General features: G+C 42.5%; 2 protein-coding genes across 2 annotated transcripts; one reads left to right on the plus strand and one right to left on the minus strand.

Moving 5' to 3' along the window:
• Window positions 1-4,675: 4,675 nt before the first annotated feature.
• On the minus strand, window positions 4,676-6,145 carry supt4h1 (SPT4 homolog, DSIF elongation factor subunit). Its single transcript, XM_026370194.1, has 5 exons — window positions 5,974-6,145; window positions 5,500-5,606; window positions 5,340-5,395; window positions 5,088-5,141; window positions 4,676-4,950 (listed from the first exon to the last, which is right to left on the minus strand). The coding sequence occupies exons 1-5, from the start codon at window positions 6,040-6,042 to the stop codon at window positions 4,883-4,885; spliced, it is 354 nt and encodes a 117-aa protein (XP_026225979.1). The 5' UTR covers window positions 6,043-6,145; the 3' UTR covers window positions 4,676-4,882.
• A 4,773-nt stretch (window positions 6,146-10,918) lies between these two features.
• hsf5 (heat shock transcription factor family member 5) lies at window positions 10,919-13,412 on the plus strand. The gene is made up of 7 exons (XM_026373222.1): window positions 10,919-10,931; window positions 11,206-11,739; window positions 11,921-12,244; window positions 12,327-12,406; window positions 12,514-12,894; window positions 13,067-13,183; window positions 13,281-13,412. Exons 1-6 carry the CDS (start codon window positions 10,919-10,921, stop codon window positions 13,181-13,183), a joined length of 1,449 nt encoding a protein of 482 aa, XP_026229007.1. The 3' UTR covers window positions 13,281-13,412.
• Window positions 13,413-15,279: the final 1,867 nt, after the last annotated feature.

The following is a 15,279-nucleotide window of genomic DNA, read 5'->3' on the forward strand; positions in this document are numbered from 1 at the left end:
TTCTGACCTCTGCCCTGCATTTTGTTAATCCCTACCCTCTACAACTTACTGAGTCACCAGTCTCCAGTTAAAAGAGAAAAACCAGCCTTCATCTGTCAGACGACCACTAGAACTCAGTCATCTGTTCATACGGCAGTGAGGAAATGATCCTAACTCCCTGCCGACTAAAGCTGGGGCCTTCCCTAGCCCACGCTGCCTCTCGTGATAGACCTTATCTGGGCTGGCAGCCATTTCCCCTCCCTGCCTGCGCTCTCCAAGCTCCTCCACAGCCGCGTGTCGACACCGCTGAGCCACCCAGAAGCTTACAGGTCCCTCCCTTCCCTGCAAGCTCCACAGAGGCCTGAGCTGCTCTAAACCAGATTCTGCAGTGCACCAGTGAAACCTTTGTAGTCTTCGGTACAACTTTGATATACTTTCCCTGATTATGTGCATTTCAAATGTTTTCTTTTTGCTAAATATTGTTAATATAAAGTTACTCTGTGTATACACAGAACTACTACATAATAAATGTAGATATAGAAAGATAATATAATCTATATATGTAAATTAGTTGCATCTAAGTTGGTTTGGGGATTTTTTCTTTGTAGGCCTCATGACCTACAGACACTGAGATACAGTGGTAAGAAGCTTTTGGAATTTAATGGTTTTCTGCATTCATTTGTCATCAAATGTGATCTGATCTTCATCTAAGTCAAGAGTATTAACAAATATAATGTCCCTAAGCGGGCCCAAATCATGAGGTTTCCTCCACCATACTTAAGATTGGGATGATGTCTTCATGATGATATGCAGTAACCTTTATATGTCAGGTTTAGTGATGTATGTTCTTTCCAAATAGTTCGAAATAGTTTCATCAGTCCACAAACCATTTTGCTAAAACTGCGTGTCAGTGTGCTCTTTCGCAAACTTCAGGCGTGCAGTAATGTTCTCTTTAGTATATTTCTACACTACACTTTCTAGTTGGTTTTTATGGTTGTTCTCTATACTTACTTTTCAATAAATCCTCTCAAATGTATTGTGTGACCCTTCAGACAAGCTGACACTAGAGATCAATCTACGCTGTTTTGCCCACCCCATCCTCTTTCTGCTCTGCTACGCTCTGCTATGCTTAAACCAAGCTCTGTCCAGTGCAATAGTCAAGTTTTCAACATGGAGTTACAAAAATAAATATAAATAAACACAAATCTGAAAGCCTGAAAACTTACTAATCAAGCAACAATTCTCTGATTGGTTAGAAGAGTGAGCCTCGCTCAAAAACATTGCTGTTATGATGAGGGTTTGATTGAAACTCTCCCCATTAAGATAAATGTTGGAACACATTTCTACAAAAAAACAACAACAACAAAAAAAAAACATACTTCAGCTTTAAGTAAGTGTCTGAATACTTTTTTTCTCATGACGGCACAGTTCTAAATTCAACTTGTTTATCTACAGTACACATGTCAGCACTGGGAAGAACATGCCCTCATTCGTAAAAGGAAATGAAATCCTTAAATATGACAACCTGCTCTCAGTTCTGTAGCTGATCTCTACTCTGCACAAGAGAGGAAGTGTTGTCAGCCTTATGAAACACGCTCACACACAACAGTTTGAGCGCGTGTGGCCTTCTGTTGATAATGTCCATCCTCCTACTTCCCTATCTCCACTTTATCCCTGTCAGACAGAGCACATTGCAAGACTGGGCTGTAGAAACCTCCACTTGCTTTATTCCCTTTTCTTAAAAGACACTGTAAACCTTTCATCAACACCTTGTTTTCTGATCAGATATTTTCCCTTTAGCTTATAGCTGCAAAATATCCAAATATGGGCAAAAAGACACACTGCAGTTATGAGCGCCAATGAGGCCTGTGTGTGTGTGTGTGTGTGTGTGTGTGAAAATGAAAGGCGTGTTTCGCTCAGATGCTGGTACAACCTTCTATAGAGGAGAGTGCAGGCGAACGCAGGCGTTGTCCTGACAACGCCTGCGGTCGGGGAAGTCTTGCAGCAGTGAGCAGAGCTCGTGGTTTTGTTTTTAGTCTGCAGCTGAAATGAAATGACTTCAGCCACATGCATTCAGAAAAGAAATGAGGATCAAATCGCACCGAAGAAACCTAATAAAACCTGCACTTTAGTGTGGAGCTGTTTGCGTTTCATGGTGCTAAAGGAATTATAAAGAATTATAATGCAATCAAATGACATTGCGCTCTTCAACACAGGCGCTCTGCTCTGCAGTGAGTTAAAAACCCACATGGAGGCGTACAGACTTCTTGTGGTTTATTTCTCATTTGATTATCAACTGTCTTCAACCTCTGTAGGTAGATTCTCAGTTCAAAAAGTCTCTGTTCCGCTTGTGATGGAAAGAATGAGAAACACGTAGCATTCTGTACATTTGAAAGTTTGCTTTTTGAGGAAGGAAAGCATGAGTTCTTAATTTGAACAATGTGGCTGACTGTGCCCGTGTGTATTTCAAAATAGCATGGGTCTCTGTCAAATGAATGACGGTGTTCCTGGGCTTCAGTCTATAAAAGCTATTTCATCACATGCTTGGTTGTTCATTCAGATAATATCTGACAGATAACATGATGACTGTCAGTTTGAAGAGAAGCTGGTTGCTTTGATTGAGCTAAGGAGCAGTTTGTCTGTTAAAAAGTTATTGAGTTCAATTACGTTTCAAAAGGCTGCACACGTAGGACATGTTTAAACCCATGTTTTTCTGTTCAGACTCGTAGAGGTGAAGCATCCCACCATGCACTGGACAGATGATTAAGAAACAGACGATCGCTCCAGGACAGACAACCGCTCACACTTCCTGTTTGCACTTCCAGACTCGACTCTGATCTACCTGAACCGCTCGTTGACCGTGTGGCACAAGCGTAACGAGAACCAGGCCCTGGTTCACAATTCTCAAGTTGATGAAGTTAACGGCTTCAGAACGATATGTGCTCTTCCCAGCTTCACGTTAACCAATTAAGCAATTAAGCTGGGGCTTCAATGGGAAATGCATACTGTTTACTTACAATGGAAATGAATGCATGTTGGGAAAAATGTGAGTATTACAAAGATTACATTATAAAGTGAGGTAACAACCACAGAATAAACAGAGCAATAACAAATAGGACGGGCAACTTAGATGGATAGAAAGTGACATTCATAGAAGGTTTAATCAGCTCATGGCGTTTTCAGCAGGTTCGGTGGTTGCTGTTGGTTGTTGATCTGACCTCTGACCTCACTGCGTCAAAGATGTTAAATAACATTAGATTATTCTTAATAACTGCACCTTCCACTACAGCTAAATCTGCTTTTGATTACTGAGAATTTATCAACTCCCTGTGTAATAAAGCGGTTTCCTGAGTTATTTTCACACCAACATTCTTCTGCCTTTGACGCTTATCTGCACTGTAGCACTGTACATTTTGCTCTACTACATTTGCTATTAGTAACCATGTTAATCTAGTTAGGTAAAGCAGCTGAATGGTTTCTGTCAGTGTTTAAGTACGAAAGGTGAAAACGACAAAGAGTCAGATATAGACGGCCTAACACTGTGCGCGCTTTTGTAAACTGCTTCTAATAGAAACCAAGTTACGGTGTCATGAGGTGTAAAGGGGCATGTGATCTGTCTATACAGTATGTTGCACATACTCACATCCAGCACTGGCACATACCGAGAGAGCAGCATGATGTGTTACTAACTGAACTAAGCCTCATATTTGTGTTGAGCTATAGTTTGACGTATGACCTAGTTACAGTATATGTGCGTGTTTTTTTTCAAAGAGGCATCAGATCGTTGTTAAGTACAGATGTGTAAAGTCTTGATATGCTACAATCTAACATACATGATACTTCCTTGTTCAAGATTGCACTCTTCCTTCCAGCTCTCCCTTCATGACCCATTGTAGTTGGTTCAGAAAGGTAAAGTGAGAAATGCTGCTGCACATGTGAAACTAGGACAGCTTTTCTGTATATCATATCACGGATATGTTTACCTTTTTATGCTCTTTTCACCTCAAATTACTCAGCTGTATCTTTATTTATTTTTTATAAAAGAGTGGTTTTACTTTCAGCACCTTTGCAACAAAATATGAGCCAACAACCTAAGGCAAGACTAAGATCTTCCTGCATTCACTTACAGGGTTTTAAATAATCCTCAATGTGCACAACCCTGATTTATCAGACAACAGTAAGTTCAGACAAAGTCTGGACCCTCTGGTGATAAATATTGTAAAACAAGCCTACAGTACGGTGCTACACCCGATCCACACAGCAGTACAGAATGAAAACCTATAAATCAATTAGTTAGTACAAGCTATTGTACAATGAAATAGAAGACACAGCAGTAAGTAGAACTGAGAAGCACTTTTCAAAAAGACAACCTGTTATGATGTGTTTCCACCACTAATAGTGTGGCTTATAGTTCCCCCTACTAGCAGATTAGGGTATTGCACATTGTTTAGCCTCTGCACCACCATGTTCCTCAAATAAAGAAGTACAGAAATGTTTCATTAATAGTTTGAACAACTCATGGTGAGAAGGACGTAAATTTTCATCTACTGAATAAGACCATTTGAGGATTGTGGTCCTTCATGGTACACATTCCTGTCCTTGAATCTACAAATTAAAATGTACAGAAGCATAAGAAAATAAGTCATTTTATGACTCTATGTTTCTTATAAAAAAGACTTTAATTTTTTTCCAATATTCAAAAAATATTCAAAAAGAAATAACCACTTGTTCTCTCCTGTGATCACCAGGGCTAATATTTCACATGACAACAAAAAATTTAGTTGTACAGTTGGAGAGCAGTTCCATGAAACACTGCAGATCAAAAGTAGTCCCACTATTGTTGTTTCTTCCTGGAGACTGTGCTGCAGTATATTACCACTCTAGTGAGACTAAATAGACAGGATTATGTCTTCACCGCTGTATCTCTGGATTTGTAGATCACTCCTCTGCTTTTCAACTCTCTTACCACACCTTCAGGAAAGGAGAGAAAAAGACAATGAAGACTCCAGCAAATCATTTACATTCTAAGTGTGTGTGTGTGTGTGTGTGTGTGTGTGTGTGTGTAAGATTTACTACATATTGAGGCAGTGGGCCTACAGTTAGCATACCTGGTGGTAGACGGCCTGTCACTGACACTGCATATACACCTGGCTTGAAGTTGCCTATCGCATGGGCAACAAAAAAATTCTCATGTGATAAAAATTCAATTTAAATTTAAAGTGAAACTAGGTGGAAACCATATTTCACAAAACATAATGTTTAAAACGATATTAAGCCTGTACTCAGCAGCAGAAGACCGGTTCACAGTCTAGCCACCCAAGTCTATTAATGTAGCTTGAAGTTTAGAAATAAATCCTTACCTATCCTCTGCCACTTAGCGACCCAACTGTCATCAGGACTCATCATAGCTATAACACTGTGGACATGCAGATGTTAGAGATAATCATTTAGAAAACACTCCAGTCTAAGAAGACTTCATGTTATAGTTTTATGGATAATCGAAGCTAAATCAGTGTTTACCCATCAAATGAGGAGCTTGTGCATTCGTAAACCATCTCTCTGTTCCCTTTCATCTGAAGGTATGACTCACAGTTATCACAGCCGTCATATTCAAACTGGTCAATGGTCTAAGGAAAGAAGGAGATAATTGATTTGGTAATGTGCTATATGAATCCAAATCAGAGTGAGTGAGAGAGAAAGAGTGAGTTAACAGTGGAAGAAAATGAACAAGAGAAACTGCTTAAACTCAGCAAACATTGTTGATTCTCTGCTGTTTAATTTGTTGTTTTCAAAGTCTAGAGTCACTTCTACTCATACACACATTTTAAGTGCAGTCTCACGTTATTCGCTGGTTAAAAACACATAATCGTGGAATCATTACTTCTACTTTCTGGTTCATGCGTGAGATACAAGACGAAAATACAGTTTAGAAAACGGCTACGCGTTAGCTCAGAAGCTAGCAGCAGCGTTTTGATCTCACAGTCCACACGTTACCTTCACTAACGAACAAAGAAGACACGCTCGCAGGTGGCGAAGGTCTTTGGGGACAGTTTCCAATGCCATTATGTGAAGCTCCGACACAAAAGTCTACAGAAATCCCACACAATGAAAAAGATGAATGTTTTCAAGATATTACTGTCGCTGGGTAATTACGTCACTAGCGAGGACCTTCAAAATACCCAGCACAGAGGCGTCCGTGTAGCGCGCCTGTATAAAAATCTTTACCAACAATAAATCAGTCACGGCAGAAGGCTTCATTTGAAATTAATTAATTTATAAATGGATCTGACCTTGTATGCGTGTATTTCAACCTTTGCTAAACCAGTGCAATAAAAATATAACATTCATACATATATAACTGTGTATAACAAAACCTAGTAGACTGGTAATGTTTTAAATCTATTTGTTTTAGACATCTTATCATAGGTGAAAGACTCTTGGAATTCTTTACAATCAGCTGTCTGACATGTTTTCTTCTTATAATTTTCCTCAGGTCATAAAGTCAACTGCAGCTACATTGCTTGTTTATTCAAATCTACAGAAACACCTCACAGCCCAAAATGTCTCAGTTCCACAGTCTAACCTTAATAATAATTGATTTCAGGTGCCAGGTAGGGAATTCTTCCTCTGACCACCATCTGGGGCATATTTCCGCAGATGTGATTTGAAGCAAATCCACTACAGAATGACTTAAGAGCCACAACATGTGTCTTTTGGGAGGTCCAGTCAGGGTCCAGACCTCAACCCGTCTCATACAGATGCTGTGGAATGACATGAAGAGAGCCGTTCAACACCAGCGTCCTAAAAATATGACTGAGATGAAGCAGTTCTCAGAGGATGAATGGTCCAAAGTTCCTCTGGATGTTGTGAAGGTCTAATCCACAGATACTTGCTTGAGGTTATTGCTGTCAAAGGCGGTTCAAGCCGTTATTAAAACAATGTTTCACTTACTTTTTGCATCATCAGTCGGTATGTTTAATAACTGTGCTCATTAATGACATAAAAGATCATGTTGACTGTGTGTGTTTCACAAGCTTAGACATGTTGTGTTCGTTAATATTTCTGACTTTGGTGAAGATCAGATCACAAGGGCTTTAACAAAGTATTTTATTATTATTATTATTATTTCATGGCCAATCTACGCAGAAGACAGTGCCACTACCTTTACCTATATATATATATATATATATAATTATACAATCATACCTGTGACATTTGTACATGTTAGCACATTAACATGTTGAAGACAGTAGCTCAGGTTTTGAGGGTGAAGATAAAGACCGTGTCTGGACTAACAGATCCTGGACTAACAGAGTCTGGACTAACAGAGTCTGGACTAACAGATCCTGGACTAACAGATCCTGGACTAACAGAGTCTGGACGAACAGAGTCTGGACGAACAGAGTCTGGACTAACAGATCCTGGACTAACAGAGTCTGGACGAACAGAGTCTGGACTAACAGATCCTGGACTAACAGATCCTGGACTAACAGATCCTGGACTAACAGATCCTGGACTAACAGAGTCTGGACTAACAGATCCTGGACTAACAGAGTCTGGACTAACAGAGTCTGGACTAACAGAGTCTGGACTAACAGATCCTGGACTAACAGAGTCTGGACTAACAGAGTCTGGACTAACAGATCCTGGACTAACAGATCCTGGACTAACAGATCCTGGACTAACAGATCCTGGACTAACAGATCCTGGACTAACAGAGTCTGGACTAACAGATCCTGGACTAACAGATCCTGGACTAACAGATCCTGGACTAACAGGGTCTGGACTAACAGGGTCTGGACTAACAGGGTCTGGACTAACAGATCCTGGACTAACAGGGTCTGGACTAACAGATCCTGGACTAACAGATCCTGGACTAACAGGGTCTGGACTAACAGATCCTGGACTAACAGATCCTGGACTAACAGATCCTGGACTAACAGATCCTGGGCTAACAGATCCTGGACTAACAGGGTCTGGACTAACAGATCCTGGGCTAACAGATCCTGGACTAACAGATCCTGGACTAACAGGGTCTGGACTAACAGATCCTGGACTAACAGATCCTGGACTAACAGGGTCTGGACTAACAGATCCTGGACTAACAGGGCCTGGACTAACAGATCCTGGACTAACAGGGTCTGGACTAACAGATCCTGGACTAACAGATCCTGGACTAACAGATCCTGGACTAACAGAGTCTGGACTAACAGATCCTGGACTAACAGAGTCTGGACTAACAGATCCTGGACTAACAGATCCTGGACTAACAGGGTCTGGACTTACAGATCCTGGGCTAACAGATCCTGGGCTAACAGATCCTGGACTAACAGATCCTGGACTAACAGATCCTGGACTAACAGGGTCTGGACTAACAGATCCTGGACTAACAGATCCTGGACTAACAGATCCTGGACTAACAGATCCTGGACTAACAGATCCTGGACTAACAGATCCTGGACTAACAGATCCTGGACTAACAGATCCTGGACTAACAGATCCTGGACTAACAGATCCTGGACTAACAGATCCTGGGCTAACAGATCCTGGACTAACAGATCCTGGACTAACAGATCCTGGACTAACAGGGTCTGGACTAACAGATCCTGGACTAACAGATCCTGGACTAACAGATCCTGGACTAACAGATCCTGGACTAACAGATCCTGGACTAACAGGGTCTGGACTAACAGATCCTGGACTAACAGGGTCTGGACTTACAGATCCTGGACTAACAGATCCTGGACTAACAGGGTCTGGACTGACAGATCCTGGACTAACAGGGTCTGGACTAACAGATCCTGGACTAATAGAGTCTGGACTAACAGATCCTGGACTAACAGATCCTGGACTAACAGGGTCTGGACTAACAGATCCTGGACTAACAGATCCTGGACTAACAGAGTCTGGACTAACAGATCCTGGACTAACAGAGTCTGGACTAACAGATCCTGGACTAACAGATCCTGGACTAACAGGGTCTGGACTAACAGATCCTGGACTAACAGATCCTGGACTATCAGATCCTGGACTAACAGGGTCTGGACTAACAGATCCTGGGCTAACAGATCCTGGACTAACAGATCCTGGACTAACAGATCCTGGACTAACAGATCCTGGACTAACAGATCCTGGACTAACAGGGTCTGGACTAACAGATCCTGGACTAACAGATCCTGGACTAACAGATCCTGGACTAACAGATCCTGGACTAACAGATCCTGGACTAACAGGGTCTGGACTTACAGATCCTGGGCTAACAGATCCTGGACTAACAGATCCTGGACTAACAGGGTCTGGACTAACAGATCCTGGACTAACAGATCCTGGACTAACAGAGTCTGGACTAACAGATCCTGGACTGACAGATCCTGGACTAACAGATCCTGGACTAACAGGGTCTGGACTAACAGGGTCTGGACTAACAGGGTCTGGACTAACAGGGTCTGGACTAACAGATCCTGGACTAACAGGGTCTGGACTAACAGATCCTGGACTAACAGATCCTGGACTAACAGATCCTGGACTAACAGATCCTGGACTAACAGATCCTGGACTAACAGATCCTGGACTAACAGGGTCTGGACTTACAGATCCTGGGCTAACAGATCCTGGACTAACAGATCCTGGACTAACAGGGTCTGGACTAACAGATCCTGGACTAACAGATCCTGGACTAACAGATCCTGGACTAACAGATCCTGGACTAACAGGGTCTGGACTAACAGATCCTGGACTAACAGATCCTGGACTAACAGATCCTGGACTAACAGATCCTGGACTAACAGATCCTGGACTAACAGGGTCTGGACTAACAGGGTCTGGACTAACAGATCCTGGACTAACAGATCCTGGACTAACAGATCCTGGACTAACAGGGTCTGGACTAACAGATCCTGGACTAACAGATCCTGGACTAACAGATCCTGGACTAACAGATCCTGGACTAACAGATCCTGGACTAACAGGGTCTGGACTAACAGAGTCTGGACTAACAGATCCTGGACTAACAGATCCTGGACTAACAGATCCTGGACTAACAGATCCTGGACTAACAGAGTCTGGACTAACAGATCCTGGACTAACAGATCCTGGACTAACAGATCCTGGACTAACAGATCCTGGACTAACAGGGTCTGGACTAACAGATCCTGGACTAACAGGGTCTGGACTAACAGATCCTGGACTAACAGATCCTGGACTAACAGATCCTGGACTAACAGGGTCTGGACTAACAGATCCTGGACTAACAGATCCTGGACTAACAGAGTCTGGACTAACAGATCCTGGACTAACAGATCCTGGACTAACAGAGTCTGGACTAACAGATCCTGGACTAACAGGGTCTGGACTAACAGATCCTGGACTAACAGATCCTGGACTAACAGGGTCTGGACTAACAGATCCTGGACTAACAGATCCTGGACTAACAGATCCTGGGCTAACAGATCCTGGACTAACAGAGTCTGGACTAACAGATCCTGGACTAACAGATCCTGGGCTAACAGGGTCTGGACTAACAGATCCTGGACTAACAGGGTCTGGACTAACAGATCCTGGACTAACAGATCCTGGACTAACAGGGTCTGGACAAACAGATCCTGGACTAACAGATCCTGGACTAACAGGGTCTGGACAAACAGATCCTGGACTAACAGATCCTGGACTAACAGATCCTGGACTAACAGATCCTGGACTAACAGATCCTGGACTAACAGATCCTGGACTAACAGATCCTGGACTAACAGGGTCCCGGCCGTTGGTTCCACAGCTGACGTCTCGGATGAACGTTTGAACCCCAACAGCACCAACGGCTCTGGGAGCAGCAGCGGCTCGTCTCTGGAGGTCCAGGTACGGCTGTCGATGTGTTTCTTTTCTGTGAAGCAAAAATACAAGAAACGCAGGAGAACGTTCAAAGAATTTAACGTAACTTGCGAAAATGTCGTTACTCTGTTCAAATTTGTTTCAGATACAACATTTGTTTATTTAAAAGTTTATTGATGAGCTAACGCTAATGGGCGCCTGACGTTAACCCGTAGGTAATGCTAGCTGAGAAGCTAACTAAGTTAGTTAACTTTAAAATTGAGCTTTTTTTAAAGGTTTGTTTTGAATACATATAGAAATTTACACCATTTTAAGTAAAAGTCTCATTTACCTCTATTGTTAAGTCACTTGTTGTTTGGTAACTAGTTAACTGTTGTCAGTTAGCCTGTTTTCCTCCACTAGCACTAACTGTTACCGCTGTTTCCAGCGCTACACATCAAAGTATGGATGTTGGTGGAGGTTCACTGCCTGCCAGCATCAACCCCAACAACTTCCCCGCCAAGCTGTGGCGCTTGGTCAACAGTCAGGACAACAAAGCCATCAGCTGGGACAACCTCGGCGAGGTGATCATCATTGACCAGCAGCTCTTTGAGAAACAGATCCTGTCTTCCAGCCCAAACAGCACGGACAACGCAGACGGCTTCAAAACGACCAACTTCTCGAGCTTTGTCCGTCAGCTCAATCTGTACGGCTTCAGGAAGGCCGATCCACCTGTTAAAGACAGCCATCGTTGCAGCGGAGATCGGGGGGTCTATCATCATTTTTACAACCCAAACTTCAAGCGAAACCACCCCGAACTTGTTGCGAGCTTGAGGAGACTCACTGTGGACAACAAGGCCAAGCTACAGGCGGGTCTCAGCGTGACCTGTCGGCCCCCGAGTCGATACCAGCGATTAAGTGGGGATGTTGATGGAAGAGATACCAATGGTAAAAAAGGCAAGTGTAGTCACAGAGGTTTCTCTGTGACAGGTTGCTGACTGTTACTGTCAATATAACTATTTATTAGATTAAATAGGCCGAAAATCACTTATAAATGAGTAACACATGTTTTATCAGTTTTATCCAATCAGGTATCTAACAGGTTATTCTCATGCTTTGTTTATCCCCCCTTCTTCAGGCAGTTTTTCATTGCTTAGCCCTAAACATCTGGAGTCAACACACCCCTACTATCCAACTAAATCTCAGGCCATGACAGCCCACAGTGGAACCCCAGTCCCACCGCGGTACCTGATGAGGGGGCACCAACATCTATCTCCTTCTGTTTTTGCTACAGACCAAGGGATCCAAGTATCATTAAGCCAGCATTACAATGGAGGAGCCCCAGGCTCCGGTGCTGTGCATATTCAGCAGAGTTTATTGCCCAGTGCAAATCATGGAAATCCAAATGTGACTAATCTTAATTCTTGTAGTACGCAATATCATCAAGGCTACTATTCTCCGGGTGAGTGTGATATCAGTTAAATACATCACTTTGCTGAGTAGTAAGAAATCTTAAAATGCATCCTTTTCCCTTCTTCTTCAAGTTTGCCACTGCTACCATTCAAATCTTGTGGCAGGTAGTGGGCTTCAAGCAGGATTATTCTCTCCCCAGAGTTATTACCAGGTATGTGTGGTTGGGTTTGTTGACACACGTGCCATGTAATTTGACTTTGTTTGGTATTGGTCAAAAAGACATGCTATGTCTAAAACATATTCATTTCATTGTTTTAGGCAGGATATCCTATTAATATGTGGTGTCAAGGAGAGAAAAACCAGGACTTACAGAATAAGGGAAGCCAGGAGGTGAAAAAATGTGATATTAACTTGGACATGATTTTCCAGATTGCTGATGAAGTGATGCAGACTCCATCCAGTAACTGCCTGGTTAAAGCTGTGACCCCAGAGAAGAGAGGCCCTGTCTTAGAGCTGTCCTCCAACAACTGCAGTTCCATGCTGTGCGACAGTCCTGTGAGCACCGTGAAAGCTAACCCTTTGTGTACCACACCCATTATAATGGCTGTGTCAGGCAATGTTGATCTAGTCACATGCAGACAACAAGAGGAATCTGTGGTATCAGTACCAGAGCAAATGCCTGAAGATGCCATATCTGAGGTAAGCTTCTACAGTCCTGATTTAATAGAAGCGTTTAGCCTTAGCCTCACTGAAGGCAAGAAAGTTTGCCAGGAAAGGCGGAATGACGGCTGTCTAGCAATTGCAGCTTGTAGAGCAGCTTAGCACAAAAACCTGCTTATTATTTACTATGGTTCCTCTGTGTTCTGCTAAGGTTACCAGTGATGAAGCAAGGGACACTGACGTCATGCATGTCAAGGTTAGTGACATTCTGATGGATCCCATTCAGGTTTACAGCAGCAGCTGCACAAGAAGTACAGCAAGTCTTTAGGTAAGAACATTCAGCCTACAACTAGTGCAAGGAAATGAATTATGAATGATCAGTACTGCAACAGGTTTACTAACACTTGGTTTATTTCTCCTTTTAGATTTTTAGAACATGTTGATTTGGTTGGCATGCAACACAACCCAGGATGTGATCTTAAGTTTTCACTATTCCCAGTCTCCATTCTACACTTTAAGGATTCTTTGTTGTGTTCTAATTTAAATCTTATGCTAACATTGTTGGGTGTTGTAGATTTTTGTGTGTGTATTTATTATAGTGTTTTATCTTATTTGTAGTGATTTTAGAAAATCCATGCATTTGACTAATACTCTACTCAAATTTTTTAGTTTCTCAAATAATTAGTTACTTGTAAACACCACATATTAAAAATATCACAAAGCAAGATTTTATCTATACATTTTAGACAATTATCTATAACAGAATTTTATTTAATGTATGTTTTACACATATTTGCAACAGAAGCCCACCTAAAGTCATCTTCAGAACATAACTTGCAAGTTGGAACAAACTGCTGTAATGGTGGAGAGCATATATCAATCTAATTTATGAAATTATTGTATCTACATATGATTGTTTGTTATTCACTATTTTCTTTCCAATTTCCATTGTTTTTAAAACGTGTGCTTTGGAGTCAGATGTGTCAAAGTGTTCAAATTAAAGTGGAATATAATGCGATGATGCAGCTTCATGGTTTGTGATGTGTTTCTTATTATTCCTTATTGCTCTGCAGCTGGCTGCTGAAGGTGTCTGCAGGATTCTCCACACTAGGGGGAGCCACTCTCTCGCTTTTTAAAGTCTGCTGCTACCTCGCGGCTGTTCCGCCCTCAGTTGCTGCCTTCAAGTGCGACTCGGAATTTTTAGTAGTATTGTTCCTTCTATGTTGTTCGTATAAACATTTTAGTGTTTTTTTCTTTTTTGCCTTCCTGTAACACGTGTGTGATATGGCTGTTTGCCATTTCAGTAAATGTGACTGTGAGATACAGTCAATAGAGACTGTAGCGTTAAGATACTAACATAAGACACCTGGGAACTATTAAGTTACATGATTTATATTTCGTCTGAACTCATATTAATAACATAATACTTATACATCGTGTCTTCCGTGCACACTTTTTAATAGTTTGTGCAAACTATAATTATTATTCAGTGTTTTCCATAAATCCCCAGGCTCCGACGGTACGTGAAGGTAACAGGAGAGTGAGCAGGTAGAGATTGTCAATGAGATCCCAGGGGAGCGACCCAGAGTCCGGGAGGTAGACTGTAGACAGTGTGTAGACAAGTCCGTCCGCTCTGTCGACTTTCTGTGAGGATCCCACGGAGTATGAACCACTTTTATTACACTTTGTGTCCCGATTCTTCTCCGCAGTCGCAGATGATTTTGATGAAACAATCGTTTCCCCCTCGGTGTTCTCAGGAGGATCGGATCTAACTTCTCTCAGTGCAGCGGAGCCTCTCAACTCGGGGAATGTTTTCCTTTTTCTTCTTCTCCTTTCATCCAGGTTCAAACAGAAACCGAGTGTAGAAAACGTGTTGATGGGTCTGTCTGCTGGAGAAGTGGCTCCGATTCGTGTCCCAGTGTAATTATCAGGTTATTAGCAAAGCAACGGTCCGTCCTGCTGCGGTTCATTATTAGATATAGAGCGAGGTGAAGTGAGGGTTAGTTCCCGCAGCTCCCTGCTAGTAAAACACATTACCCAACCTTTTTTTTTTTTTTTTTTTTTTTTTGTGGCTCAGCACTATCTGCCAACATGCCTGAAACTTTCCGGCGGCCACCTGTGAGCCAGCCTTTGAAACTGAAGCTGTCTCTGCTCCCAGTTTGCGGTGGATCTACGGTGGAAATGTGGCGGCCGCAGGACGCGCTGTGTGTTGATGCTGTCGGTCCACTGGTGTCCGGTCGCAAAATGTGAGAGCAAGGTACAGTGACTGGAGCACACTTCACAGTTCACAGTAGTACGGACACGGATGAGGATCGATACGGCGTTGGCAGGACCTGCCCTTCAGGGAGAGGAGACGGGAGTCCAGTCATAAGGCGAACGCTTTCCAAAGGAGGACGTTTGTTGTCTGTCCCATGCAGATCAGCG

This window comes from Anabas testudineus, chromosome 14, assembly GCF_900324465.2.
Source record: "Anabas testudineus chromosome 14, fAnaTes1.2, whole genome shotgun sequence".
NCBI classification, from domain to species: domain Eukaryota; kingdom Metazoa; phylum Chordata; class Actinopteri; order Anabantiformes; family Anabantidae; genus Anabas; species Anabas testudineus.

Bases quoted from the DNA above. Each gene is read 5' to 3' on its own strand.
- supt4h1 (XM_026370194.1), bottom strand. From the start codon at position 6,042: ATGGCATTGGAAACTGTCCCCAAAGACCTTCGCCACCTGCGAGCGTGT. The intron at 5,607-5,973 runs GTAACGTGTGGA...TTCTTTCCTTAG, and splicing joins TTCTTTGTTCGTTAGTGAAG to ACCATTGACCAGTTTGAATA. The intron at 5,142-5,339 runs GTAAGGATTTAT...CCCATGCGATAG, and splicing joins CGCTAAGTGGCAGAGGATAG to GCAACTTCAAGCCAGGTGTA.
- hsf5 (XM_026373222.1), top strand. The intron at 11,740-11,920 runs GCAAGTGTAGTC...CCCCTTCTTCAG, and splicing joins AGATACCAATGGTAAAAAAG to GCAGTTTTTCATTGCTTAGC. The intron at 12,407-12,513 runs GTATGTGTGGTT...TCATTGTTTTAG, and splicing joins CTCCCCAGAGTTATTACCAG to GCAGGATATCCTATTAATAT.